The sequence below is a fragment of the Dacryopinax primogenitus genome (genome assembly GCF_000292625.1).
Source record: "Dacryopinax primogenitus strain DJM-731 SS1 chromosome Unknown DACRYscaffold_14, whole genome shotgun sequence".
NCBI lineage: Eukaryota > Fungi > Basidiomycota > Dacrymycetes > Dacrymycetales > Dacrymycetaceae > Dacryopinax > Dacryopinax primogenitus.
In genome coordinates, this window is record NW_024467211.1 from 401,115 (window position 1) to 426,856 (window position 25,742).

The 25,742-nt window shown below is 53.4% G+C and overlaps 9 protein-coding genes and 1 non-coding gene across 10 annotated transcripts; 7 read left to right on the top strand and 3 right to left on the bottom strand.

Moving 5' to 3' along the window:
- Nucleotides 1-110: 110 nt before the first annotated feature.
- DACRYDRAFT_54824 (rab geranylgeranyltransferase) lies at nt 111-1,282 on the top strand (the record flags this gene model as incomplete). The annotated part of the gene is made up of 5 exons (XM_040775287.1): nt 111-164; nt 217-370; nt 419-535; nt 584-799; nt 849-1,282. 5 exons carry the CDS (start codon nt 111-113, stop codon nt 1,280-1,282), a joined length of 975 nt encoding a protein of 324 aa, XP_040626823.1.
- Nucleotides 1,283-1,660: 378 nt separating this feature from the next.
- Nucleotides 1,661-3,032, top strand: DACRYDRAFT_23468 (Aldo/keto reductase). The gene is made up of 5 exons (XM_040773251.1): nt 1,661-1,796; nt 1,846-1,980; nt 2,036-2,362; nt 2,418-2,857; nt 2,907-3,032. Exons 1-5 carry the CDS (start codon nt 1,692-1,694, stop codon nt 2,938-2,940), a joined length of 1,041 nt encoding a protein of 346 aa, XP_040626824.1. The 5' UTR covers nt 1,661-1,691; the 3' UTR covers nt 2,941-3,032.
- Nucleotides 3,033-3,691: 659 nt separating this feature from the next.
- DACRYDRAFT_68853 (ABC1-domain-containing protein) lies at nt 3,692-5,789 on the top strand. Its single transcript, XM_040775887.1, has 3 exons — nt 3,692-3,988; nt 4,047-5,569; nt 5,627-5,789. Exons 1-3 carry the CDS (start codon nt 3,875-3,877, stop codon nt 5,643-5,645), a joined length of 1,656 nt encoding a protein of 551 aa, XP_040626825.1. The 5' UTR covers nt 3,692-3,874; the 3' UTR covers nt 5,646-5,789.
- A 69-nt stretch (nt 5,790-5,858) lies between these two features.
- On the top strand, nt 5,859-5,931 carry DACRYDRAFT_t47. The gene has a single exon. It is a non-coding gene; the product is annotated as a tRNA-Asp (tRNA).
- A 604-nt stretch (nt 5,932-6,535) lies between these two features.
- On the top strand, nt 6,536-7,184 carry DACRYDRAFT_117554 (uncharacterized protein; the record flags this gene model as incomplete). The annotated part of the gene is made up of 2 exons (XM_040770409.1): nt 6,536-6,607; nt 6,662-7,184. The coding sequence occupies 2 exons, from the start codon at nt 6,536-6,538 to the stop codon at nt 7,079-7,081; spliced, it is 492 nt and encodes a 163-aa protein (XP_040626826.1). The 3' UTR covers nt 7,082-7,184.
- A 316-nt stretch (nt 7,185-7,500) lies between these two features.
- DACRYDRAFT_55000 (nucleotide-binding domain-containing protein) lies at nt 7,501-9,238 on the bottom strand (the record flags this gene model as incomplete). Its single annotated transcript, XM_040775299.1, has 5 exons — nt 7,501-7,631; nt 7,700-7,778; nt 7,844-8,516; nt 8,584-8,669; nt 8,786-9,238. The coding sequence occupies 5 exons, from the start codon at nt 9,236-9,238 to the stop codon at nt 7,501-7,503; spliced, it is 1,422 nt and encodes a 473-aa protein (XP_040626827.1).
- A 476-nt stretch (nt 9,239-9,714) lies between these two features.
- DACRYDRAFT_23471 (uncharacterized protein) lies at nt 9,715-10,288 on the top strand (the record flags this gene model as incomplete). Its single annotated transcript, XM_040773252.1, has 2 exons — nt 9,715-9,868; nt 9,922-10,288. The coding sequence occupies 2 exons, from the start codon at nt 9,718-9,720 to the stop codon at nt 10,149-10,151; spliced, it is 381 nt and encodes a 126-aa protein (XP_040626828.1). The 3' UTR covers nt 10,152-10,288.
- A 3,229-nt stretch (nt 10,289-13,517) lies between these two features.
- On the bottom strand, nt 13,518-15,431 carry DACRYDRAFT_23472 (uncharacterized protein). Its single transcript, XM_040773253.1, has one exon. The coding sequence runs from the start codon at nt 14,822-14,824 to the stop codon at nt 13,655-13,657; it is 1,170 nt and encodes a 389-aa protein (XP_040626829.1). The 5' UTR covers nt 14,825-15,431; the 3' UTR covers nt 13,518-13,654.
- Nucleotides 15,432-22,588: 7,157 nt separating this feature from the next.
- On the bottom strand, nt 22,589-23,514 carry DACRYDRAFT_54841 (proteasome activator pa28 REG alpha/beta subunit; the record flags this gene model as incomplete). Its single annotated transcript, XM_040775288.1, has 6 exons — nt 22,589-22,630; nt 22,681-22,794; nt 22,856-22,986; nt 23,040-23,080; nt 23,133-23,170; nt 23,224-23,514. Coding segments are annotated over 6 exons (657 nt in total), but the record flags the coding sequence as incomplete, so codon positions are not given.
- A 457-nt stretch (nt 23,515-23,971) lies between these two features.
- On the top strand, nt 23,972-25,740 carry DACRYDRAFT_23473 (uncharacterized protein; the record flags this gene model as incomplete). The annotated part of the gene is made up of 4 exons (XM_040773254.1): nt 23,972-24,410; nt 24,462-24,748; nt 24,800-25,217; nt 25,266-25,740. Coding segments are annotated over exons 1-4 (1,534 nt in total), but the record flags the coding sequence as incomplete, so codon positions are not given.
- Between the last annotated feature and the right edge of the window lie 2 nt (nt 25,741-25,742).

Below are 25,742 nucleotides of genomic sequence, written 5' to 3' on the forward strand. Positions count from 1 at the left end.
GACAAGCGCCCATCTTTATCACGTGAAAGCTGCGCGCTTCATCTCGATCACCTCGACTTCCAGAGCCTATCAGTGTCACAGTCATGTCGAACCAACCTTCTCTACCTCCGATGGATGCCCTTCTTATCGACAAACATGTCAAGTACATACAGTCTCTCGGCGAGGTACTTTGCGATTTGACGTCCCCATCACTCATGCGATTGACGGGCAACATAGAACACGGACGATCTCATGTACCACCTGACCGCACATCTGCGCCTCAACGCCATCTACTGGGGCTTAACAGCATTGTTTATTATGGGGCATCCGGAGGCGTTGGTCAAGGAAGACGTGATTGCGTTTGTCATGAGTTGTTGGGATGATGATGAAGGTGTGCCGATATGTCTGTGCTACCTCTCTACATGCTAAGGAAGTCCAGGTGCATTTGGCGCGCATCCCGGACATGATGCGCATGTGCTGCCCACATTGTCATCAATACAGATTTTGGTGATGTACGATGAAGTAGAACGAGCTGATAAGGAACGTCTAGTGTCTTGTAAGCACTGTCATGCTTGTGTTCCCCCTCCTGCTCACGCGCAATCAGATCTCGCCGCCCGACAAAATCCTTCTGGCTCCTTTTCCGGAGATCGATGGGGCGAGACCGATACACGATTCTCCTACATTACTCTCCAGGCGCTCGAACTCCTTGGAAGGTTGGATGCGATCGACAAGGAAAAGGCTGTTGCCCATATTCGCCGGTGCAAGAACTACGATGGGGGATTTGGGGCCACCGAGGGCGCAGAGAGTCATTCGGGACAGGGTGTGTATGGGCGCATATATGATGGAAATATTGGCTAATTGCGCTGCAGTCTTTGTCTGCACGGCTGCGTTGACCATCCTGGACCGGTTAGACGAGATCGATCAGCCGAACCTGGCCTGGTGGCTAGCTGAACGTCAACTGCCCAACGGGGGTCTCAACGGCCGCCCAGAAAAGCTGGAAGATGTGTGCTACTCGTTCTGGGTACTCTCAGCTCTCTCCATCCTTCACAAGCTTAAGTGGATCGACTCGGATGCGTTGATCAGGTTTATTCTCTCGGCGCAGGACCCGGATGGGGGTGGTATCGCAGACAGGCCCGGGGATATGGTGGATGTTTTCCACACGGTGTTTGGCCTATGTGGTCTATCGTTGCTTGGACATCCGGATGTGAGAGAGATCAACCCTATCTACTGTTTGCCTGCGGAGATCGCGAAGAAGAGAGGGTTGCACATGAACTATCAGGTGTTGGGTAAGGACGAGGCGTAGATGGTATAGATGTTATGTAAAGGTTGTTACTGTCTGTCAATATTCCATGTAAGACTGGATTCAAGCATGTCAATGAAACAAAGGAAATCGGTATAGTTGATGTATGAAATTGAGCCTGTATTCTTAATCCTTTATATGCCTCGGGAAAAGTTCGGTCATCCGTAACCACCGGGATGGACTTCTTGGCCTATCTGTGGAGGCCCGCAAGTTCCCCACAATTCGCAGACAATCTGTCAACCACCTCCACACCGAACTTCCCTGACAGGGTCAGCGGGCCGATCAATAGGTGTTGTCAACCTCTTTCGGGGATATGGGCAGACTTAAATGCATCTCGGCGCGTTGGTCGCCATAGCCAGCGGACCTCTTCATTCCCACCGACGACCACCCATCATCGCTGGTTCAGAACGAGATGGCACCTCAAGTCGAATACCGCCGTCTGGGCAAGTCGGGCCTGCGCGTGTCTGTCCCGATCCTGGGTGCAATGAGCTTCGGCTCAGACAAGTGGGATGCGGCGGTACGTCAACCCATGAACATCTGTGTGCTGTCGAACTGATGGGTTTCAGCCTTGGGTCATCAACGAGGACCAGGCTCTTCCACTCCTCAAGGGCGCATATGACCTGGGTATCACCACTTGGGATACGTCGAACAACTACTCGAATGGTGAGAGCGAAAGGATCATCGGGAAGGCTATCAAGCATGTGCGTGAGGTGGTCTTCCAGAAGTATTGAGCACTGCTCTGAACCTCCACACTAGTATAACATTCCCCGGTCTAAGCTAGTCATCATGTCCAAATGCTTTAACTTGGTCGCAGAGGACATGGACGGCTCCGTTCGCACGGCATGGCGTCCCGAGCTGAAGAACCAGGCGAAGTACGTCAACCAATCTGGTCTGTCACGCACGGCCATCTTCAACCAGGTCGAAGGCTCCCTCAAGCGCCTTCAGATGGACTATATCGACGTGCTGCAGATTCATCGGTATGACCCTAATACGACGTTTGAAGAGACTATGGAGGCGCTGCATGATATTGTAAAGAGTGGGAAAGTGAGATATATTGGGGCGAGCAGCATGTGGACGTGGCAGGTGCGAACATGTAATGCATCTCGTCGAGCGTCGCACTAATGCATTCATATTGCAGTTCCAACAATACAACCAGGTTGCGGAGAAGCACGGCTGGACACAGTTCATCTCTATGCAAGGTCACTACTCTCTCCTCTACCGAGAGGAAGAGCGCGAAATGAACAAATACTGCGAATACCACGGCATCGGGCTTATTCCTTGGGGCCCGCTCGCAGCCGGACAACTCGCCAAGCCCGTCTCTGCGACCTCTCTGCGCGTTTCGTCCGCCGTAGGCACACCGTTCGAGATGAAGAAGTCTGATGCGGATAAGGAGATCATCAACCGTGTCGAGGAGCTGGCGAAGAAGAAGGGATGGCTCATGGCTCAGGTTGCGATTGCCTGGATCAACACGAAGGTGTCGAGCCCGATCATTGGATTCAGTTCTGTCCAGCGTATCGAAGAGGCTATTATTCCAAACAAGACACTGACGGATGAAGAAATCAAATATCTTGAAGAACCGTGCGCTTCCCTCTTCTCGTGCTTGACAAAAGTCACTGATGTTGTGCAGATACAAGGTTAAGTCGATCAGTGGCCACGCCTAGTGATACCAGAGCCGCAGCACTTTTGCAAAGCAGATGAGACTATGAACCTTACATTCAACGATATTAGATGGCGACGTTGGATTTGATGTCAATACGAGATTCTAAATCTCCACTCTATTTGCTGAACTAGTTTCATGACAGACGGGTCAGATCAAACAGCCTCGGCACGTTCGTGCCGAGCAGGACGTCATTACCGGAAGCATATATTTAGCCATCTTTCACGTTCTTCGCCTCTAATTCTCCTTGCCGGGGAGACTCGTTCCTCCTTGCTTAGAGCTCGCCGTCTTTCTCTGACTGCGTCGCCGTCCTCGCCGTCTACCATATCATGAACGCACCATAGAATTCATCAGGGCTTCCTAGTTTGTCTTACTCAAAACGGGACTACCAAGCACGGGACGCTGCTACCTGCAAAATGGTGTTACAGTACCGAGTCGGTTTGTTACCTCTGGCGCTGAAAAACAACTTTGCACGACCTCCGGCACCTCGGATATCGATATCTTCGACCCTTCCTACAATCCGACGATCTCCCATTGTATCTTCAACCCATCCCCGAAGAACGTTCACGACTTCATCGTTTCGGCCGGATAGTACGCTTTCAGGCTCATTCTGGCGCTTTTCCTTCCCACCTCCTCGGCGAGAACGGCCGCTGTTCTCTTTCCAATGGCTTTTCCTCCCAGCAGCCGGATGCTACATCTATGTTCGCCTCTCACCCTCACCACCAGCTCTTCATACCCTCCTCACCGCCTCACACATTATCCCCTGCACTGCCTGTGACAGTTTCCAACCTGCTCTACAACCCCGAACCTCCGACTCGCGCTTTTTGCTCTCCAGCATCCTGCGATGGATCAAGACGCATATATGGGAGCCGCTGCAAACCGGTCTCAGATTCTGTCAGCTGGTGTGCATCTTCCTGCCCGTCATACTCGCAGCACCAATGCTGGTGGTCGGGAAGTCAGAGAAGAAGCTGGATGGGGATCGATGGGGGGCGGTGTGGTGGTATGGGCTGCTGACTGCGCAGATGCAGCGAGCGGGCCCAACATTTACCAAGGTACGTACCTCGATAACCACTCTTATTTTGTGCTCTTACCAATTTTGAACGCATATAGCTGGCTCAATGGGCGGCATCGAGAAAGGACTTATTCCCGTCTCTTCTTTGCGAAAAGCTTGGCCGCTTGCACTCAAATGGCAAACCACATTCATTTTCCCATACAAGACGAGTAGTGGAACGGGTGTTCAGAGCGCCGTTTGATGAAGTATTCGAATCATTCGACAGAACACCGATAGGCTGCGGCGCTATCGCGCAGGTCTACAAGGGTCGTCTAAAGCAATCTGTCCTGCCACCGAGCTACTTGAATCCACGTCATCCGCACGAGCGCAGGTTCCCACCGCAGTTCCCGCCGACAAGTCCTCCGCCCTCATCACCGCCTTCTGCCGAAGTTGCGATCAAAATCCTGCACCCGCGGGTGGAAAAGACCATTAACCGTGATCTAAGGATCATGAGCTTCTTTGCACGCGCACTCTCGTTGATACCCGGCGTGCAGTGGCTCTCATTGCCCGAGGAAGTGGAAGTGTTTGGTGGCATGATGCGTTCCCAGCTGGACTTGCGGGAGGAAGCGTCTAATCTCCGACGGTTTGAGAAGAATTTCGAAAACCGACAGTCAGCGATCGGATTTCCACGACCGGTCGAAGAATATTCCACGAGGGACATTCTCGTCGAAGAATACGAGAACGCGCTGCCTCTACCTGCTTTCCTCAAGCACGGAGGGGGTCCTTTCGATGAGCAACTCGCTAACATGGGTCTTGACGCCTTCCTAAACATGCTATTACTCGATAACTTCGTGCACACCGACCTGCATCCTGGGAATATCATGGTCAAGTTCTATAAGCCTAGCACAGGTTTCTTCTTCAAGCTCATTGGGAACAAGCTGTTCGGAACTCCTAAACCAAATGAGGAAGCGCTTTTTGCCGAGAGCGATGCAATTGTTGGTCGGCTGAAACCACTTGCTCAAAGTGATGCTCCCGAAGGAGCGTGGCTGTCCGAATTGAATCAACTCCACGAGGAGGGATACCTTCCGGAGCTGATATTCGTCGACACCGGTCTCGTCACCACACTTTCACCAACAAATCGCCGAAACTTCCTCGACCTCTTCCAAGCGATCGCTGTGTTCGACGGATATCGGGCTGGCCAGCTAATGATCGAAAGATGTCGCACGCCGGACCTCGCGATTGATACGGAGACGTTTGCATTGAAGATGCAACACCTGATTCTTTCGGTCAAATCAAAGACATTCTCCCTTGCTCAGATACGGATATCGGACGTCCTGTCCGAGGTGCTCACCGCCGTGCGCACCCATCACGTAAAGATGGAAGCGGACTTCGTAAACACAGTCATCTCAATCTTGCTGCTGGAAGGTATCGGTCGACAGCTGGATTCCAACATGGATCTGTTCCGGTCTGCAGTGCCCATTCTACGCCAGGTTGGGCGGCAAATGGGCTCTCGCCCGGGGCAGATCAAAGAGTACGACATGGGCAGCTTGACGGCTATTGCGAAAGTCTGGGTCTGGATGGAGGCGAGAGAACTGGCGAACGCGGCATTCAGCAGCATTGACGAAATCATGCGTTATGATTGGTGGGTTGATATCTTCCCATGCGCACAAAGCAGGTCGCTGATTGCTACTTTACATAGGTTGACACCCAATATATAAGACTCGTGGACAATGGAAGGAGAGAGAACTGCTCTGGCTATCGAGAGGATAGAAAAAATACACATTATACTCGTATTTGTACTATTATAACGAGTAGAATGTTTTCTTAGCGATTATATCGAGCCCAAGCCTAATGAACTGAACAACACGGTTCTTGTAATTACCCATTGTATTTATTATCTGTTCTTAAGGCGGCACTGCCTTCCATCCAAGTCTCTCTTAGTATATCGGATTAGTACACGCGCCTGTCACGCGCGAGAGCGGGGTTCGACTCCCCGAGGGAGAGAAAATATTTTTGTCTATCTTACCTACACTTTAGGTTCTGGTTCCGGTACGACTAGGCGTTGCAAGTGTGGAATGTGAGAGACCTTGTTCGTCATTAACTGACATAGCTCAGAGTCCATGTTCCCTTTCACAAGAATTGCTGTTTTTTCCTACTTGTCTAGAATAATTTTGGTCATTTGCTCAGCTCCGAATCAGGGTCCTCATGTGTGACACGAGGCGTAATGTAATTCACAATGTATCCAGCTCCGATCAGGCGTGTCCTTTCCTCCTCCAGGTCTTGCCAGCATATTGTACGTGCACCTGACATACTGCACTCGTCGACCGGCTCTATCCACCGTCAACAACTCATCAACACCGTCACTGACTTTGTGCTCGGTGTCGCGTATATCACAGACAGGTCCGACAGACGTGGAGCAAGATACTTCATTAGGCTGCGAGGCAGTACAAGCTCCGGTTAACGAGTGGTATAAGGAACGTGCTTGCGTATTCTCTGACTCTGTCGCACGAATTTACCCTATATCCGTACCTCATCCGTCGAACATTTTGCGGCTTTACAATCACCTTGCTGAGAGAACTCTGATATCTCCTTCTTCACCCCAAGCAAGATGATGGACAATTGGCAGTCGAACGACGTAGGGGACGATTGGGAGTACGAGCGGCAACACAAATGGTTTGAGGTATGCCCCAGCGAAAAGTTAGGTCATGCAGTGCACTTACTCACTCAATTCAAGGATCGACCTGTCATTCCCGTCCCCCCTGCGCCCGCACCGCCTGAACCAGATGCGCCAAAAATCCAACCCTCCGATTCCGCACTAGCAACAAACGGTGCCATCGCATACGCCCTCCAGATCGCTCCGAACATCCTTCGAACAAGATATGACGCTTTTGGAGAGTTAGGCGTGCTCGGATGGTGTGACGAGTTCCGCGAACTCATCGATGCCATCATCGAGACCGGCTTTGAAGGCGCCCTGTTCACATCGACACGCGACATCGCTCTTACGACATGTCATCAGCTGTTAAGGCTTGACATTGACATCAAGATGCAGATCATCGTCATATACCTTTCGGCTCAGGTAGCGCGGCTTCGGCGGTTCCTAGATGGCGACATGCAGTACGAAGATTACCCGGACTTATCATTCCCGAAGCCGTGATGAAGGGCGGATTTCACTGCCCCGGTTGTACATATCATTGTTTATATTTTCTTCTTCTCCTCAAGCATCTGTATGATTCTACATAACCATCACGTCTCCCGATGTTTACCCGTAAATGTATACCGTTCTTGTCCTTAGTGCATGTTTAGCTCGCGATTCGGTGGAAGCCTCATCTCGGCCAACAGTTTCGCCGGTCGGGTGCCGCCGTAATGGTAAGAAGAAACAGGGTCACTAGATGTCATCCCAGGTGGAAACCGCATGAACAATTTCACCCCGTTGTTAGCCGTTGGGGTTCTAATTAGATTCTTTCCATATCCTTTCGATCCTACAATACAACAACGATACCCTTTTATGCCAACCTTCCGACCTAACGGGACAATCACAAGCCGCGATACGATAATAATCTTACCTCTTTCACCCTACAGCCTGACCTTGCGCTCCAATCGTTCCTTCGTAATCTGGAAACATTCGGGCAGCTCTGTCTCCTCCCAAGCCCGCCCCAACATCAACATAGCCACCCCTCTTGCGCACGTAGCAATGCGCGCCATACCTGTGCACGGTTGTCAGCAATGTTGGGGGCGTCTGCACGGCCAGGCGCCACCGATGGAAAGGCCTTACCGTGCCCATGAAAACCTGCACAGACAAACTGGCCTTCTTTTCCGGGAAAGGCACCTATATAGGATAAACCGTCCCCTGTCTGCGAACGCACACAATGATGATCGCTCAGCTGATAATGCCGTTGTTGACAATGGAAGTGCCTACGTAGCCCGAGATGCCAGCCCAAACGCGCTCCAGCCCTTCGCCGTGTGCCTCGTCGCCCCAACCATCGAAGTTGTCCTTCATGACGTTTCGGAGATGTTCCGTGATAGCTGGCATTACTTTGCTATCGTCACAATTGTTGATGTGCGCTTGCCGATTCACAAACTCCCCCCCGCCAACAATGATTGTTCCATCAGCTGGAATCCTATTTTTGTGCACGCAGTCTGAGTTTAATCCTTCAGTCGGAGTACGATCACGCACCCCTCGCTGTTGATACAGGGACATTGTGTGTGCCAGCATCTTCTTCCCCGAATACGACTTGGTTGGGGTGACAGACGAACACACCCCGTAAAAGGGTACGATCTTCCCAGTAAACTCGGGAAGGATGGCAGATGCGTATCCGTTCGTTGCATGCAGGACCTTGCGAGTGCGGATGCTGCCGCGAGGGGTGTCGATCATCCAGAATCCATCTACCGAAGCAACTGCAGTGGCAGGTGTATGGATCTGCAAGTTCAATCCCATGGACATAGCACGCCTAAGTAAGTGCGCAGTAAACTTATACGGGTAGAAGGAGCCAGCTGGGAAGCTTGCGGCGGCTTCCACGCGGAGGAGCCTAGTAGCCTGAGGATAAGGCATGAGGTCAACGAAGTACACGCGCACGACGTGGTTCTCAAACCTGTTGCGCTTCTGCTTGGTCATCGATCCACTCGACTTAGTCGGCATTCCCGCCGTCTCTGATGAACTCGTCGTAGGAGTTTCGATAAGCGACCTTGCATTCGTCGGTCATCATCGCATCGAACGAGCGCCCGCGCCAGAAGTCGCAGTCAATCTGGGCAGCATGAGCGCCAAGCAATCACGGGTTAGCCTGAACAAGGTCATTTTGGTCGAGACTAACGCCTAACTCGTACATTTTCGTCGGTCACCAATTTCTCCACCAGATCCAACGTGTCCATCTCGTTTTTGATGACCTGGATACTCTCGGAGACAGTTCAAAAGAACACGTGGTTCTCGAATCACCTTCGATGCCTGAAACGCCCCGACGATCTTCTTGTATGGCAAGTAACCACGGTAGCAATCAGGTCGACAGTGACCGCCATTGCATGCAGTAGCGGCGTTGATCGCTTCCCGAGCCTCAAGCATAACAATACCATGGGGTAGATCAGGCTGAGCCAAGAGCATGAAGTACGCAGCTAAGCATCTAGACATGCCTGAACTGATGATCACGCAGTCGGCCTCGTGAGAGAACGGTTGAGCATGGCCGATTAAGTCGCTGTGCCGAGCTCTTGCTGTCCAGAACGAAAAAGAAGGGGTTGAGTGGGGCAAACTCGCAGGCTGATGAAAAACATCGATTCCAGTAGAACGCGGAGATGAAAGGGCTGGATCGAGGCCACACGCCATCAGTTAATTTACAGTTCGGAGGAGGTATCGGCAGAGGTATTGTAAGGGACACGCGCGCGTCAGAGAGCATTCAACGGACCGCGGCAGAATGCGCCACAGCTCCCGAAGTGTACAGCCTACCGATAGATTCTTACTTTGTCAGAGGCCCTTCACCGCACCCATCAGAAAGGTAGAAAAAAATGTATCGTGAAAACGTGTACGTGAGCGCCAGTATGTGCACAGCGGGTGATTTCCGCTCTGATCATCCATCTCGATGATTGCCGCGGCCCCGTTCGAGGAAGTGTTCATGCCTCGTCTGCCCTCCGCTATTTCTTCACCCCACGCACAGCCTCGCCTCTTTTGAACACGTCTTCATTTTCTCACTCTTGCCGGCACGCTGACATGCTGGCGCCTACAAATATTGAGTGTCCCTGGCGGGGTCGAATGTCTCGCCAACCGTACCCACCAGTTTCCACTCTTCGTCTCTCCGCTCAACTGCCATGCCAGGGTCTCCAACCTCTCCAACCTCTCCGACGTCACCAACATCTCCGGTATCTCCCAATATCGTCCGGATAAATGACGATATCTGCAAGCAGCTTGAAAGAGCGTCCAGTGAGCTCCGAGAGGCTTACCACGCATCCGGATACGGAGGTATGCGCAGATTCGCAGATTCAGCCAAGAGGGGGCTGCTGAGGTAGTGATAGGTGCAAACGAGTGGGCAAGGGGCTGGACAGAGCTCGTGGACACGATCCTGCGCATAGAGCAGTTCGGTCTCCTGACCGATACCTCACGATCCAAAGCCTTGAACGCATGCAGGAAATGCCTCGCACTCCGAATAGCAGTCGATGATATCTATATCCACGCCGATCGTCTTCGAACTGTTCTCGATCCTTCAACGCGATATACCGATTATCCCGAGGCCTTCTTTCAGTAACAACTTTACAGTGCATAAGCACTTTCATGTGGGTAACATGAAAGTGCCACGAGGCTTCTTTCCGGCCATTAGATCACATTCCACCCACGCCTTCGTTATTCGTTCTTCGACGATATCTTCATTTCGATACCAAACCGCGACAATTCATCTGTTCTACAAGCTCCGTGGCACATACGGTCGGACCTCACAAAATGGGGTGCTGATCGATGAGCATCATGATTCGACCGACATGGACGTTTGCATGTGTGCCTATTCCCTTTGTATTCTGGGTTCCTCCGGGTCTGGCGATTTGTATAACAACTTGAAATGCTAGGTAACGAGGTCGCATGACGCGATTTGCCTTCTTTCATTTATCATAGGGGTGTTGTTGCAAATGACAGGTTGTTGCCGCCACTCAGTTCCAAGGCGTGCATGTTGCTGAGACTGGGGAATCGGCGTTCTCGACTGCTGACGCCCTTACCTGCATACGTTTCCAGGTGGAATTTGTCGCCGTCATTATGTGTTCATTTCGTAAAAAGAATCCAAATTCCAGTCCCAGTGCTTATCCACATTGAGGGAAGCAAGGCAGGTTCTCTCCAGCATGGCGAATTATGAAAGGAAGCAACCTCTCAAATCCATCTCTCAATGGATCCTGAGACAAGTAGAGGGGTCTTCCGAGCTGGTGCGGATATGATACACAGACACATACCCCTGTGTTCCTTCCCGGACCCTGTGGTTCAAGTGAAATGGCTTCTCTTGGGGATTAGGGAGACAACCAGCATGTGGACGACAGGAACTCTGGCCCCTATCATGCACAGCAGTAAGGACGGAATAGATTGCCCAAGTGACCCCCCTCTCTCCTCGGCTGAGTGCGGAGCATCTGATAGCACCAAGGAGTTACGCCTTGAAGCACTGACGGGCTTATGCTGCGCCAGGATGTCCCAAGCGATGGCCATGAATTCGGGAGGCCATGGATGCCAAGAATTACAACAGGGTTGCGTAAAACATGCAACAGAGCACCGTGACTAGACTCCTGTGTGATCGAGTCAAAATTAGAGTTGAAGTGAATCAAGAGCGCCAATGTATGTAAGTCAGAGAGTTCACTTATGCAGCACCTTTACCGCCTATGTTTTGAATGGCATGGAACGGTGAAAGATCTAGAAAGGGTGTTTTTTCAATCAAAAGGGCTCAAGTGTCACGTGCGCTTGTTTACTGTTTGGTCCCGATTACGTGATCTTCCTGACGTTTCAAGGGGCAGGTGGCGTGATTGAGAACAGTGTATATTTTGGAGGGATAAGCTACGTTCAATACATACTACTTGCCTGTCAGACATTACAACCTAGACCAATCAAAGCTGGTCTACACGGATCATTCACTGGAATACCCTCATTGAGCTAGCTCGCTTTCCTCCCCATGCGGGCATGGCCTTCCGCCACGCATTAAAGCTCTGGTACTTAGATTCCGAAGTGGACTCTCGCCCGAGACAAATCCAGACTGTTCTCGGTCAGATCTGTCAACTTACATCGGAATCGAGTATGTATACTGACCAGTCTACCATGATGTGAAGAGGAAAATGTCGGGTGTTCTTGGGAGAGGTGCACCGCAAGCAGCAGGCCCGGCCACGTTGGAGACGAGCCTCTATACTAAGAGCACATTAGGACCCGCTATATCCTATATCTCGACAAAATCGAGCAAAAATGGTCATCGTACACCAGTGTTTCGAAGGGTCCGGGACGCTGATGCCGTCGACCATTTTGTCGACTACAACGCCTTAACTCGTAAGCGCGTAGATTTTGTTACGGCATCGATAGACCAGCAGATGCGTATGCTTAGAGAAAAGGAGGGTTGGATTTCCACCGATAATCGGGGCGTCCCTGAACTTCAACAGTAAAACCATCTTCGTTTGTACTGACAGCAGGTAACAGTAAACGCAGTGGTCTGAGTGGGACTAAGTGTGATGATCCGTCGTGGGAGATTCAGACACGCCACGGCGCCAGACTACAGCACAACAGATAGGATGTCGTGCAATACACCGTCCCAAAAGCTTGGATGGAGAGTCTCTTCGAGGAGGGGTTACATAGGGCTGCCAGATACTCGGACACAACGAATCGCGGCTGGCCGAGAGTAGCGCCAACACTGCCAGTCATGAAAGAGCTACGGAGCGATAGCAAATCCGCGTATAGGCGGGAGTCCTCGGCATAGGTAGCTAGACGAGGTAAAAGTTTCTGCCGATGCCCATATTTGTACCCAGGAGAGTGCTTGTCCAAACACAGAAGACGTAGATGTGACTGTGACACGCTAAACTCCGATTCTCGTCTGTCCTCAATTGGCTCCGAGGGATATCTAATTTAGTCATTTTTTAGCATCCGTCCCTTGGTCTGTGCGCTTTTTTCGCGGTCGATAAATTCGTGGACTGCAACCCTTCATCCTCTTACTCCCATACTCTCTCACATGTTGTTATAAACACCAAGTGAGCACACGTCTGTCCTGGTACGTCTCATTTCCAATTCTTGCTGTGTTACATGCTTCATCGAAATGATGACTATCTCCTTCTCTTCCCCGGCCTACGCGACCATGCCGAGACGCAGAGCAGCGTTGGTTTCGCAACCTTCGCGCCGCATCCTCGGATGCATTTAATACACTTGCCAGTGTGACTTTGTCTGATCTCCGTTCGATCTCTCACGGTCTCTGGCAATTTGACTGATCGTTTCCATATAGATCGAGTGAAATTTGATTCACCGCGTCGCATTCCACGTTCAGGTTAGTTGTTCGCCTGGATCATTCGACACATCTATTTTCCCCATGACGAAATCTATTCCGTATACTTCGCAGTTTCCACTCTAGCGCACTTAAGTCCTCGATGAGTCCGCCGTTATATTCCCCCTCCTATCGTGAGGTCGAACCCATCCACTGAGCGCGGAGTGTGGGCCGGTTCTTCGGAACTGCGCTGCGGTGCGTGGCTGTCGAGGCAGCGCGATGAGGGCGCATTGTCCTTCCTTGGAGGTCTGAGGGCTTTTACTTTTTAGTTTTCATTGTTTCATTTGATGTCGATGCTGATGGCTGCTTCACCTAGAAATCTGGAAAGCATGGCGGGGGTTTATCATGAATCGGAACCTGTATCTGTAATAACACTTCATAATGACAGTAACGTGAAACGTGACGCTTTCGTCCATACAAACCTGTAGCAGTGGATCTTAGCTATCAAATTTAGGAAGTTGCTCCACTTTGGACCCTTATCAGCACAGCTCTTCAGATAAACCTTGTTTATTGCAGGTGACGGGCAACCGTGAATAACTAAGATACATCGATATCCTTAAAATACCCCAAGATGGAATTGTGAAGGCAACGAAACTGGGTCGTGAATCTGTCGTATATACTGAGTACTGGTGTCATCTTGTTGAGAGAAGAAATTTAAGCCGAAGATTGCAAAGATCTCTATCGAGGAGGGAAAATGCGAGATGCGGACGTTGTACAGTGATGAAGCGAAAACAGCGGTCCAAGGGGTATATCTTTAAGTCCTTTTGTTAGTTCTCCCGTCCAGCAACTGGGGGCACCCCGCGCGCGTAAGAATTCCAGTAATCCGCGGAGCTGAAGCCAGTGTTGGTGTAATAGCTTGACCTTGGTGGACCGTATGCACTTTGAGTTCCGTTGGAATATGATGCGACAAATGTCGAGCTGGGTGCAGGATCAGTGAACTTCATCCAGTCCATGTTTGGGGCAGGGATCACTCGGCGGGCCGCGGCATTCGTGTCAGTAGTAGCCGATCCATTCCCGGGAACGAAGGCGGCACCGTGAGGAACTCCATTTCCATTTACCTGGCCTGTGGAGATGCTGAAACTCGTGTAGCCCGATCCAGCACCGGCTTTCGTTGACGTACTTCTCGTGACAGCAGGAGGTGAAGAGTTTGATCCGCCTATGGGTGGACGCTCAGGTGCTGGCAGCGGCGCCTGAGATACGCTTCTTTCCATGCCACGCGAGCCAGTACTCAGCCTACGGCTCCTGAACTCGCCCGCGGTCATGGGGGTGTATCCAGGTTGCCTACTCATCGATCGGGATGAGGTGAGCGATGAAACAGGTACAGGGGTGTACCGGGGTGGTGCGTGCGATGCTGACCAGGTGTTGGCGCCATTCGGATAGGACGAATAACTATATGCGGGCTGTTCGACTAACGGACGCGCGCCATACCCATAGTACTCGCTCGTCCGAGCCGCCGCATTCAGAACAGAGTCAATGGAGGTGCTGCGCTTCCGCACGTATGGCGGACGCTCGCGGCGTGAGTTTTGGTATTGGGGAGCCATCTGCCGTGGGGGTGAAATGTTGTCCGAGCTGATGCGACGCTGCCTGGGTTCGCCATTCATGGTACTTTCCCGCCTGCCGAGGGCGTCGCGACGACCATCAACGACACTGGTGATGACGCTGTCCGTTCGCTCGCGGAGGTCCCGGGCAGTCTCATCGTCCCAGCTCTTGCGCTCGACCTCCTTATCCTTCCCTTTACCCTTGCTTTCCTTCCGCTCCACACTCCCCTCCTTGCTTTCTTTCCGGCTTCTGTACCTCAGTAACCCAAAGCCAGTCTGCTCGTTCTTTACTTGCTGGTCCTTTCGCATCAACCGCTCCCGTTCTTCCTCCGCATCACGTTGCAACTGCCTGAGCTTAGCCACAGGCACATGCTGAGAGATGCTTCTCTTGCGTGTCATCTCCGAGGTGCGCTCGCGCTGTCTCTCTGCTTCCTCCGCCTCCCTCTGGTGCTGTTTCTCTTTTTCCTTTTCCCTCTCTCTTTCCGCATCCTTGATCTGCTGCGGCGCGGGAGGGTTAACAACCTGCCCCAACTCGTTGGCACCCGTGCCCACCGCGGCAGACATGACACTTCTGCCCCAAGACCCCATGTCCGCCAGAGAATGGTACGTTTCCTCCCTATCCTTGGTTGGCTTCCGTTTGAGTTTGGCCCCTTCCTGAGGTGCAGGGTGGGAAACTACCGCCCATTCCCTTCCCATTCCGCGGATCGTCTCTCCGCTTAGGGAACTATCCGTACTAATACCCCGCCTAAGTGCACCTGGCGGAATCGCGTTAGGCGAAGCCGACCAAGTGAGATAGGGCGGCTGAGGCTGCACCTGTGGTGGGGTGGGCTGGTGCATGGGAGGAAGGTAGCTGTAGGCAGAGGTCGCCACGGGCGGCGATGCCCAGGGAGGGCGCATTATTTCAGAGGGATGAGACCAGGATTGATGCTGGCCTTGTGGGAGCATGTAGGGGGACATATAGATGGGCGGGGACATGACTTGCGGCATTTGTTGTGCCTGCTGCGCCTGTTGTTGGGTCATGTGTTGTTGTTGTTGCCAGGGAACTTGACCTTGAGCGTGGACAGGAACTGCCTCCTCCCGCTTTTCCTTTACACGCTTAGAGCCTTTACGGTACTCGATCGCGCTGGAATGATACTCTCCCTCCCCTGTCGCTTTCTTGAGAGATTCTTTGACCGGCGCCTGGAATACATCAAAGACGACTTGCGGGGCAAGATCACGTAGGGATGTTGCAGAGAGAGAGCGATCAGAGGAAGCAAGGGGTTGTGCCGGAGGACGCGACGGGTGGGATGTGCTGGAAGTAGGCGACGCAGGTGAAAGTGTTGAAGGGGCTGGGGCTGGATTCGCATGCGGCACGGAAGGTGGCTGATGCTCGCCCGAATGCCGAGGAGTGGAATGATGAGCCGAGTGGTGCTCTGCTGAATGACGATGGGAAGCGTGCAGCTCATTGGAGCGCGGGGGAGATACGTGAGATACGTCGACCGGCTGAGCAGGCTGTGGCTGCGCTACCAGTTGAGCCTGCACCACTTGTGGTTGTGATTGTGGTTGGCCCTGTGGTTGGATTCCCGCTGGCTGAGCCTGCTGATGAGTTACCGCGGGCGGTGATGGCGTCACTGCTGTTGGAGTGACACCAACCACCTGTGGTGCCGGGCCCTGAGGCTGGGTAACAGCAGCAGCAGCTTGCGCGACTGCCTGCACGCTTGGCGCAGGGCGTTCTTTCCCTGATTGTCCCCGGGAGAATCCGCTGAATATGCCGCTCGGACTTACAAACGAGCCGCTGCGGCGTCTCTCGGACCTTCCAACAGTAACTGGCTGGGCTGGCTGAGTTGGCTGAGCCGGAGCTGGGGGCTGCGTAGCTGGTGCGGGTTGGAATTGCGGTTGGGGCTGCTCGATGTTGCTTATCGATCTTTGTCTCAGCGGGTTCGCGCGTTCCTGCTCTGGTGAACTAAGAGGCGTGGTATACGCCGGCGTCTGACTCGTGGGGAAGGCCACTCCCTGGACGCCGTTTGTTGTTGGAGCTGCGCGAGCGGGGGCCGTCTGAACTGCAGGTGCAGCATGAGCGACCTGCTGTCCATTCACAGCATGCTGCAGCTGGACGTTTGCCTTCGCGAGCATCTCCGGCATACTGGGAATCCCAGGCTGTACGGCATTTGATGCTCCTTGTCCACCAACGTACACTCTCTGAGGACTCTGTCCCCTCGGCGTCCTCACACTAGTCAGCTCGCTCTCCGACCCGCTCACATCAGGGTTGGCGATCATCAGCTTCCCCATACTGAGCACCAACTCGACATCGGGGGACTCAGAGCGGTCTCCGGCAGGAAGGTAACCGGGCATCGCCCCTAGCCCCTGGGTTTTGATCGGTGTTGGCGGCGCATGTCCGTGCTGAGGAATGGGGTGGGTGAAGGATGGCGTCGCACTCGCGGTGGATGTCTTCCGCGTGCGCCCGGGGAAGATACTGAGTGCCCGGCCAAGGGCTTTGAAGAACCCCCCACCGGAGCCACTCGCGTCGCTCCGCATGCTTGGTTCGCGACTGTGAGAGTAGCCTTTGCCGGGCGTAGAGTGTGCTGAGGGGCTAACGACCAGTGGCAGTTGGCTCTGCCTGCGCTGGATGTTGTTCGCTCCCGGCACATACGCTGGCGCGGAGGGGGTGCCAGGCAAATGAGGAGTCCCACCAACAGTGGTGTGTGCGGTCGTCGCCGTCGCGTTGGTAGACGCTGTAGTAGCAGAGCCGGTGGCTCCTGATGTGTCGCAAGAAGATGATGCGCGTTTGGATGACCCGCTAAATAGGGATGATCTGCGCTCGCGCTTCGAATCTGGGGAGGATTTGAGTGGTACAGAGGTTGTAGTGGCTTTGGCAAGGAGAACAGGCTGCTTCCCGTTTGCTATAGCAGCTGCGGTGGAGGTCGTCGATGGGAACGATGCTGTAGGTGTGGATGGGAGAACCGGCGTGGATGAGGTCGTAGAAGTCGTAACGTTCGTAAAGTTCGTGAGATGAGGAACAACGTCACCAGAAGCCATGACATTATTAGGAACCCCTTGATGCATGCGCTGCTGATGATCTCCAGGTGCCGCACTGCCGACGCTAGCACTCGCCGCGCCCCGGGGGACAGGGGCCACGGGTTCACCAGCATCTCCATTCGCATAGCGATCGGGAATATCACGTGCAGTTTGCGTCAATGCACTTAACGGCACAGCCACAGAAGAAGCTCCGTTTGACCCGGGTGCTTGGGCAGCAGATGATACCCCTGTGATTACACCTTGGGAATTATCGGTTGGGGGAGGCGATGCTACGGTTATTCCAGCTGGGCCAGCGGTAGAGGGCGTTGATGCTGACGACGGCAAAGCGATGGTTTGTAGAGGCGGAACGGGTTTCCGGTCCGTGCTTGTCCTTCTTGGGCGGACAACCTCGAAGCTGGGCACACGCGGTCTGGGTTGTCCAATCCCAAGCGGCATCGGCGCAGAAGGGGTTGCAAGCACGGGAGAAGGGGTGGTTGTCGGCTGAAGAGGAACGACGTTGACCTTTGAGCCCAGGCTTGGAGTATGCAAGCCAAGCGGGTCTCCTAGCGCTGGCCCTGGACCCCTAGCTGCACCCGCGCCCACGCCAATGCCCGGCATCGCTCCCGAGACACCAGTACTGCCCACTCTGTCCGAGCTGTCATTGCGTGCTGCAGCTCTGTCCGCAGAAGGCATAGCGGGGAAGTACTCGGATATCTGCGATTGAGGCGAGGACATGAACGGCGAGCCAGGGATGGACCCGCCGGCGGTGGTCACGTTGGTTAGGAACGTTTGGGCTGGAGAGGGCGGGCCATCGGAGGAAGGCATAGGAGGGTGGGGTTTGTCCGGACTTCGGGTACGGAGTGGTTGGGTAATGATAGGTGAGGGCGCTTGTCGCCCTGCGAAGGCGGAGGATGCTGCCGTCGATGCTGGAATTGCTGTCGCCGCATCCGGTGGTGGTCCACCTGTAGGAGCAGGACTGAGAGGCACCGCCGGCTGAGGCTTATCCGGACTAGGCGTCCTAAGTCCCTCAAACGCGCTCCGCACATCCTTCACCACCGTCGCCCCATGTCTCTCCTCCGCCCTCTCGCCCTCCCTCGCCGGCACCTCAGCTCTCTCAACAACACTCTCAGGCGGAGTGACCATCCCGATCACACTGTGTCTCTTTCCCCAACTCGGCCTTCTCAGGCCTTGTCCTTCCACTCCAAGCCCAGCAGCCCCAGGGCCAGAAACACTACTCCTCCTACTGAGAGTAACACTTCCCCTCCTGCTCTTGCTAAGCTTCCTCCGTACAGGCGCCGTCCTTCCCCTGACGACCAGATTCCGGTCCTCACTCGGAGTTGAAGAGCCAAACAACCCTAAGCCGAAAAACGTCTTCTTCTTCCCTGCAGAACGCGCAGCCTGAGCCCGCAGCTCGCCAAAGAGTCGCTCGTGGTCTTCGGCATCTTCCAGCGCTGAGGAGAGGAGGTCGCCGACGCTAGGTCCATCTAGGGAGATGCGGGAACGGCGCGCGGATTGGAGGTTGCTGATCGTCGGGGGCTGGTTGTGTTCCGGAGGGGTAGTAGAAGGTCCGCTCACTGGAGGGCCAGAGCTAGGCGGAGCAGAAGCAGAGAGTTGCGAAGGCAGGTCGATCTGCGAGGCGGTCGTACTCCTCGCTAAGGGGGAGGGGGCAGTCGAGTTCCTCCGTGATCGGGAGTAGGGAGCCGTCGTCGGTGCCGTCTACATACGCATCATCAGAACTCAGAAACCCAAATATATGCGCATACACCTACCTCCCTCAGCATAGCGCTCCCCGGACTCATCGCACTACCCACAGGGCTCACCCTCCCACTGGGAGGGGCCGTCCCCGCCCTCTGCGCACCCCTAGGCGTGCCACCCGTCCCCCCAGTCCCCTTCTTCCCACCCCCAATCCCGTTCCCCGTCTTCTCCAACACGTCATACGGCGAATCATGGTGATACATCTTGCCCCAGGGGTCTGTAAGATCCAGCCCGTCGACTTTGTCCACGCTCTTGTTGCGCAAGCTGGACTCGGTCGCTTGCTCCACTCGGGCTTCGTGGGATATCCGAGAAAGAAGCGGGCGGTCGCCCAGCGGGAGAGAGGAGGCAGAGGCGTTGGATAACGTTGGAGGTCGCATATGGTAGTTCGTGAACCCCCCTGCACGAGAGAGGGATGTAGTAGATAGTTTACGATGGCTGGGAAAGCCGTGTCCCGTGCCCTGACCTTGGGAGACAGCGCGTGATCGTCCATTTGCAGAAGTTGGGCCGCCGACGGTAGACGCAGGAGGGGAGATGAGCGAGCTGGTAGAGGTGTTCCGGTAGGTGGGGAAGACAATTGATCCTTGTGACTGGGGAGGGGGGTGGGAGGGTTTAACGGGAGATGGGGGTTGAGAGGACTGAGCGGTGCTTGGTGGACGGGTTGCTGGAGCTACTGATGCCGGTGCAGAGGGCGGGGCCGCTTGTCGAATAAGAGGCGTGGTGCTCGTCAGTACTTGGTCAATCGTTTGACCTCTTTCGGGCCGTCCTAGTGGGCTTCCAGCCAGTACAGGACTGCTGATCCCCATCAATGGACTTCCTATTCCTCTTGCAGTCTCCACTCCCACTCCAGCCAATCCAGGGGAAGTTGTCGTCGCCCAACTATCCCGCGGGGATGACATCGCCGCATATGCGGCAGCAGTCATGAAGTCTGCTTTGAACGAAGGGGTGAAGGAGTAGGGGGATGTAGCTCGGGAACCAGGAGATTTGGCACGTTGTTGTGGGACGCTGGAGGTGGACGACTGTGGGCGATGGTTTGTTGGTCTGTGATTTGGGGATGTTGGCGTAGTTGGACTGTTGTTCGAAAAACCTGATTTGGTCGGACTCCCTCGTCCCACACCTCCAGTATTAGGCGAGCTCGTCCCGTTCGGTCTCTGCTGCTGTTTCACAGGACTTCCCCTCTCCCGCGGTCCTAGAGGTTTCCTCCCGCTCTCCTGCGAGCCAGTCCTAACAACCGGTCGCGCAGGAGCACGAGCAACGATAGCAGGTGCGGTGGCGGACCGTGGTAGGTCTGCAAGTGTCGGTTCCGGGGCAGAGAGAAAGGCAGCTAATCGTGCAAAAGGGTTTTTCTGATTACTGTTAGAGCTGGAGGGAGGACAACGAGGAAGGAGGGACGCACTATCTTCACTGGACTAGGCGGCATTTTATTCCCTCCAGCACCACCGGGAGGATCTCGCGGTGGCATCAGGGCTTACTCTGACTGCTTCTTCTCTTCCCTTCTCGTAATGTAGCGTCGAGTGACCAGAGGCGCAGAAGCAGGGTAGGAATGCGAAGAGCGAGCAAGCATGAGCTCGCGGCTCGCCTGCCGAAGTGAGCTGGAGAACGTGGGTGTGAATGAGGAGGAAGACGGAAGTGCCAGAGAAGCACGATGCCGGTGAATAGGATCGTGCGTTGTCGAGATAGGCTAGATTGGTGCTTTGCTGGATGATGATGGTGATTGTGTGCGTGTCGAAGGATGATATTTTTTAACTGCTGTGCTGGTGTGTGCTGTTGATGTGTATCGGTGGTATCGGTATAAGTCGATGTTGATAACAATGCAGGTAAGAAGATAATCAGTGAGTTGAAGTGTTGTCCGTGTTGAAAAGGATATAGATCGAGTCAAGCAGAGAAATACACCTCGAGGCCAAGTGGTAGGGGAAGAAGGAGGAGGAGGAGATGTACACCCCAGGCGTCAACCACGCCCTCCCGCGCCCAATCAGCGCCTTGTCCCTGTTTTTCTTCGGCGCTTCTTTTCACTCAAGGTCCGTTGCGTCAGCGGTCACTTCGGCGGTGACGAAACGAACACGAGGCAACAGAGACAAACGCGTTCATTTACTCCCGTTATACACGCGTTGATCACGTTTCTCTTCTCTTCATCTTGGCATTCATAGGATCAGCCATCGACTCTTGACAATGGGTTGAAGTGAATATATAACGTATAATATCAACTTGAAATGTGGTTTGAAGGAATATATGGTCTCCGAACAACCCCATATCCTGATCAACGACAATCTTCAGCTTATCCTACCCACCAATAACGAAATGTCACATTCCCCGCATTCCAGTCCAGCACATCTCACAAAGAACAAACAATCTCCCACCGCCGTCCACCGCCGGACGAACATCTCCTATCTAAATACCCCAATCCCTAGCGCATGTAATCTTCTCTCTCTACGATTATTTCATTGCAGCTCTCAGATTCTTTTGTCGAGATCCGATCATGCTTGTAGACAATTTGTACCTTTGTGACACAGACCCACTCGTAACAGATAAGAATAGCCAACTAGCATGAGATATGGCGCACGTTCCATACCCCCGAACACCGACGGTCTAGTAGATGCATGCTCCGAGCTTCGCTTTCAGCTCCAAAACTCATCTTCTGCTTCTCCCTATCTGTGCGATGGTGATGGACCCGTACGTGCACTCGGCGACCTACAGCACACTCTGGTGGTTGATCCTAATCCTCTCTGATAGGAAGGGACAAGACAAGCGAACGTCGGCAGGGAGAACCCAACTACACAGTCTTTTCCTTCGGTACTAGTACTAGTGTAAGACACGTGTTGAACGGCAGTAGGTTGCGAACTCATGCCACTCGGCCGCAAGTCGAATACCCTTCCAAGCGCCAGCAAGCACTCGGTCGATTGGAAAACCCTTCCATACCCACCCATCTACTGGGCATCACGCTCTTAAACCTAGTGCACTCCAGAAGAAAGATGAAAAGAAGGTTCGACCACTGGCCCTAGGAGCCCCACCCGGCCCAGGCAGGAAGTTGCGAGGAAGCGTGATCGCTGCCACTTCCTGCCAGCTTGCAGATGCCTGGAGGTATCCTTGGGCAGGGCTGCCTAAACGAGGAACGGCTAGCGGGAGGTTCAGAGGGGGACGGGGCTATCTTTGCTAGAAGGCTCCCTGCGCCGGCCGTGCATGCTGGGTAGGATGAATGAGATCCGGGACCGGACACGCGAGATGCACGAATTCCCGAAGGGACAAGCAGAGGCAGATAAGATTGCGCGATGCGAGGGATACAGCGAGCTTTATATATGCGTAAAGGCGTGCAGATACGGTAGGGTAGCCGGATATGGTGTGGTCGGACGGAGGAGGAACGTGACGTGCAGTAGGCATGCGGGCGTGTAACAAACGAAAAGCGGCAATGAATGAACGCAATCAATACAACGCCTCGCGATTGTTCCCCTTCGGTGCACGTATCTACACTCCGCGTCAGTCGCTGCACGACACTGCTGAAGCGGCATGCACACCTTCTGTATGTTCTTATGCAAAAGATCCATCAGCACGCAGTATATGCTTCTCAGATCTACGAGGTTCTGTCGGATCCCAAAAAACGCTTTCTCGTCGTGTCTCCTGAGCGCCTCCTATGCACACAACCCAGTTAGAACGCTCATGATGGACGATGGAGAGAAAGGGAAAACTGACAGCATAATCCGGCAGGTTGGGATACTTGATCAGTTTGCTGCATATTTTGGCCCGGTTCATGTGGTAGGTCTTTAACCCGTCCAGGAGGTTGTAACCTGCTTCTTGGGCACGATGTAGCTCCCCGAGCACCTCTGTTACGACGGTTCAACAACTGCAAGCTCAGGGTCAAATGGGATGCACGTACGTTCCTGTACCTCCACACCAAAGTTGTCGCCATCCTCAACCCTGTGCAATCCTAATCAGTCCAAATCCGGGGAAAGCAATGAATGCGACGTACTTGGGCATCATCATATTGACCCATAACTTGACCTTGTCCTGCACCTCTAGCATAAGCGCTCTCCCAATCTATTGGAATGAATCATACGAACCACCAATGATATCAGCTCCTCAAACTCGCTCCTGATCGCCTCCATCTCCTTCGTGACCTGCCCATTCCCCGGCACATACTCGATATACTTCACTTCCTGCTCATGTACCTCTCCGTGCGCCTCGGCACCGTTATCGAGTTTGCGCTTCTTGCTATGTGTATGCGGGGCAGACGTGGACGCATCGGTCGAGGGGAGCGAGGCGGTCGTTATAATCGAAGAGCGGGAGAACTGAGAGACGTGAAGAGGATGCGAAGGTTTGCTCGCGATAGTTGTCACAAGGTCCTGTAGATCGCTGCACACGCCGTCACTTAGACACTCGATTAGGTATTCCCTTTAGTCGACTCACAGAACCTGTGCAACAGTGCTGGTTAGAAGATACACGAGGCACATAAAACAATCATATGCAAACCTTTCTCGGGAACAGCTCCCACACGATCCGTTCTGCTTCTTCGGCCACGCCGTCCTGAAAAGCCTGACCTTCTCAACATTGGTCACGCGAACATTGATATAATGCTTACTTGTAACCTCGCTGCTAGCTCAGCTGGTAGTTCTCGCTTTACCATTTTAAACAAAACAAGTGTAGTAAAATATAAAGAGGATGTTGTAAGGAATCAACAAGAGGTAGTCTGACGCGTCACAAATGTCTACTTTCTCCGAGAGTTTTTCCGAACATCGACCACTGATGACCCTGTGCTCTCCAATCCTCTTCCTGCCCTTTCCTTTCCTTGAACTCGACTGCTTGTACCTGTTCTCGTCGCCATCGACCCACAACTCTGTGCAGCAATTCTGGCACGGGGTACAACATGTCTCGTCTGCACAGCACCGCAGCCAGCAGCCTCGCTCAAGACATCACATTGTTTAATCTCTGGTGCGAGCTCGTGGGGGTAATGACACACATTAAGCTCGACTACCCAGTTCAAGCTGCAGTCCTAGTAGATCCAGGAGGTCCGCTTCCTCCTCTATTGCCCTCAGCAGAATCTTCTGTCTTTCCCCTTCGGGACATACCTGAGGACAACAATGCCACAACTCCTTCTCTCCCGGGCGGACCACGCCGCTCGTCATCAGTACTTCCTTGTCCCGAATCATTACCGACGATTACGGTGGAAAAATTATGGCCTTTGAAAGGAACGGTGACGAAAAGGTACAGCGAGCTATGCCAGGGCCATCTTCCTATCCAGTTGAAAGAGGTGAGCCGGAGCACTCTTGCCTCCACTGCGTCTCTCTGATACGCTCCATAGGAATCGATACCCCGCAGGGGCAAAGAATACGGGCCCTATCCGACCGCCCTCCGTGAGCAGACTCGGGTATTACCCGACAGCTCGTTCTCCAAGGACGATCCTCACTACGTTCTCTCGAGATTGCCGCTGCTTGAGCGTATCTTTGGAGAAATCCTGGAGACACCTACATCTGTTGCTGCTGAGAGCGGAATGATCGACGAATCGATGGTTCGAAGACCATGGGACCAACTCGTGCATCTCGTAGTAATGAGAGCAACGTCAACAAACAAGTCGTGTACCCAAGCTTTGTTCGCGGTGCTTGTCAAGGAAGGAGTATATCACACTAACACTGTCCGTAGGCATGAAGTGGCGATTGAAGCATGTTGTCCATACAAAGAAGATGTAAATCCATCCCTGGTGGACACGTCAGGTGTCGACCGTGGAAGTGTCACTAGTGCAACACCTGATGCCATGCTTGTTTACAAAGCATCCCGCCCAGTGGACGACCGAGTAGATTTGGCTGCCTATGCGAAATACAGAGCTGAACTCTCATTTTGTCATCACACACATGTGCAAGACCTTGCATTGCGTATCATTCTCCTCGCCTTCGAGTGGAAACTGAGAGCTCCCGAAGTCAATGCTCGACAAGCGGTCATTTCGATTGCGACGATGCAGCGGCATCTGGAAGCTTTGGGCATCACAGGCCAGATCTCTTATGCCCTCGCAGGGGACGTGGCGAGGCTCTGGGTCTTGGGGGGTACACAAGATGCACATGGAGTAAGTCATATGAGGCACTGTCACAACGGTCGCTAAGACAGTTTCAAGATAATACACATCTTCATATGTGATGTGTTGGATATGCGACTGGCAGAGCACTACTGGAAACACAACTTTTTCCTCGTCAACATGGAGAGTTGGGGTCGTACGGAGCTCGAAAAGATGCTGGCCCCGAATTTGTCCAAGGATGGCCACGGAACTGGAGAGCAGGGTGTCTTTCGACTTCCGCAGAAGAAATGGCGGTTTGACGAGTGGCATTCCCGTCGCATTTGGACTCATTCCGCCATTCAACCACTTCCCAAAAAACGGAAAAGACATCATGAAGGGGATAGAGATGGTGAATCCAATGACGACCATCAGAGACCGTCGGCTTGGGGAAGAAAGCTTAGGGCACGAAGTATGCCATTCAGAACCGTTCGCGCTAATGGCAATCCACAACACCGCCAGGCGATCAACGCAACAGATGGATTCTCGTCACGTAGTGATGAGATGACGGCCAATACAGTATTCAACAACAATAATGAC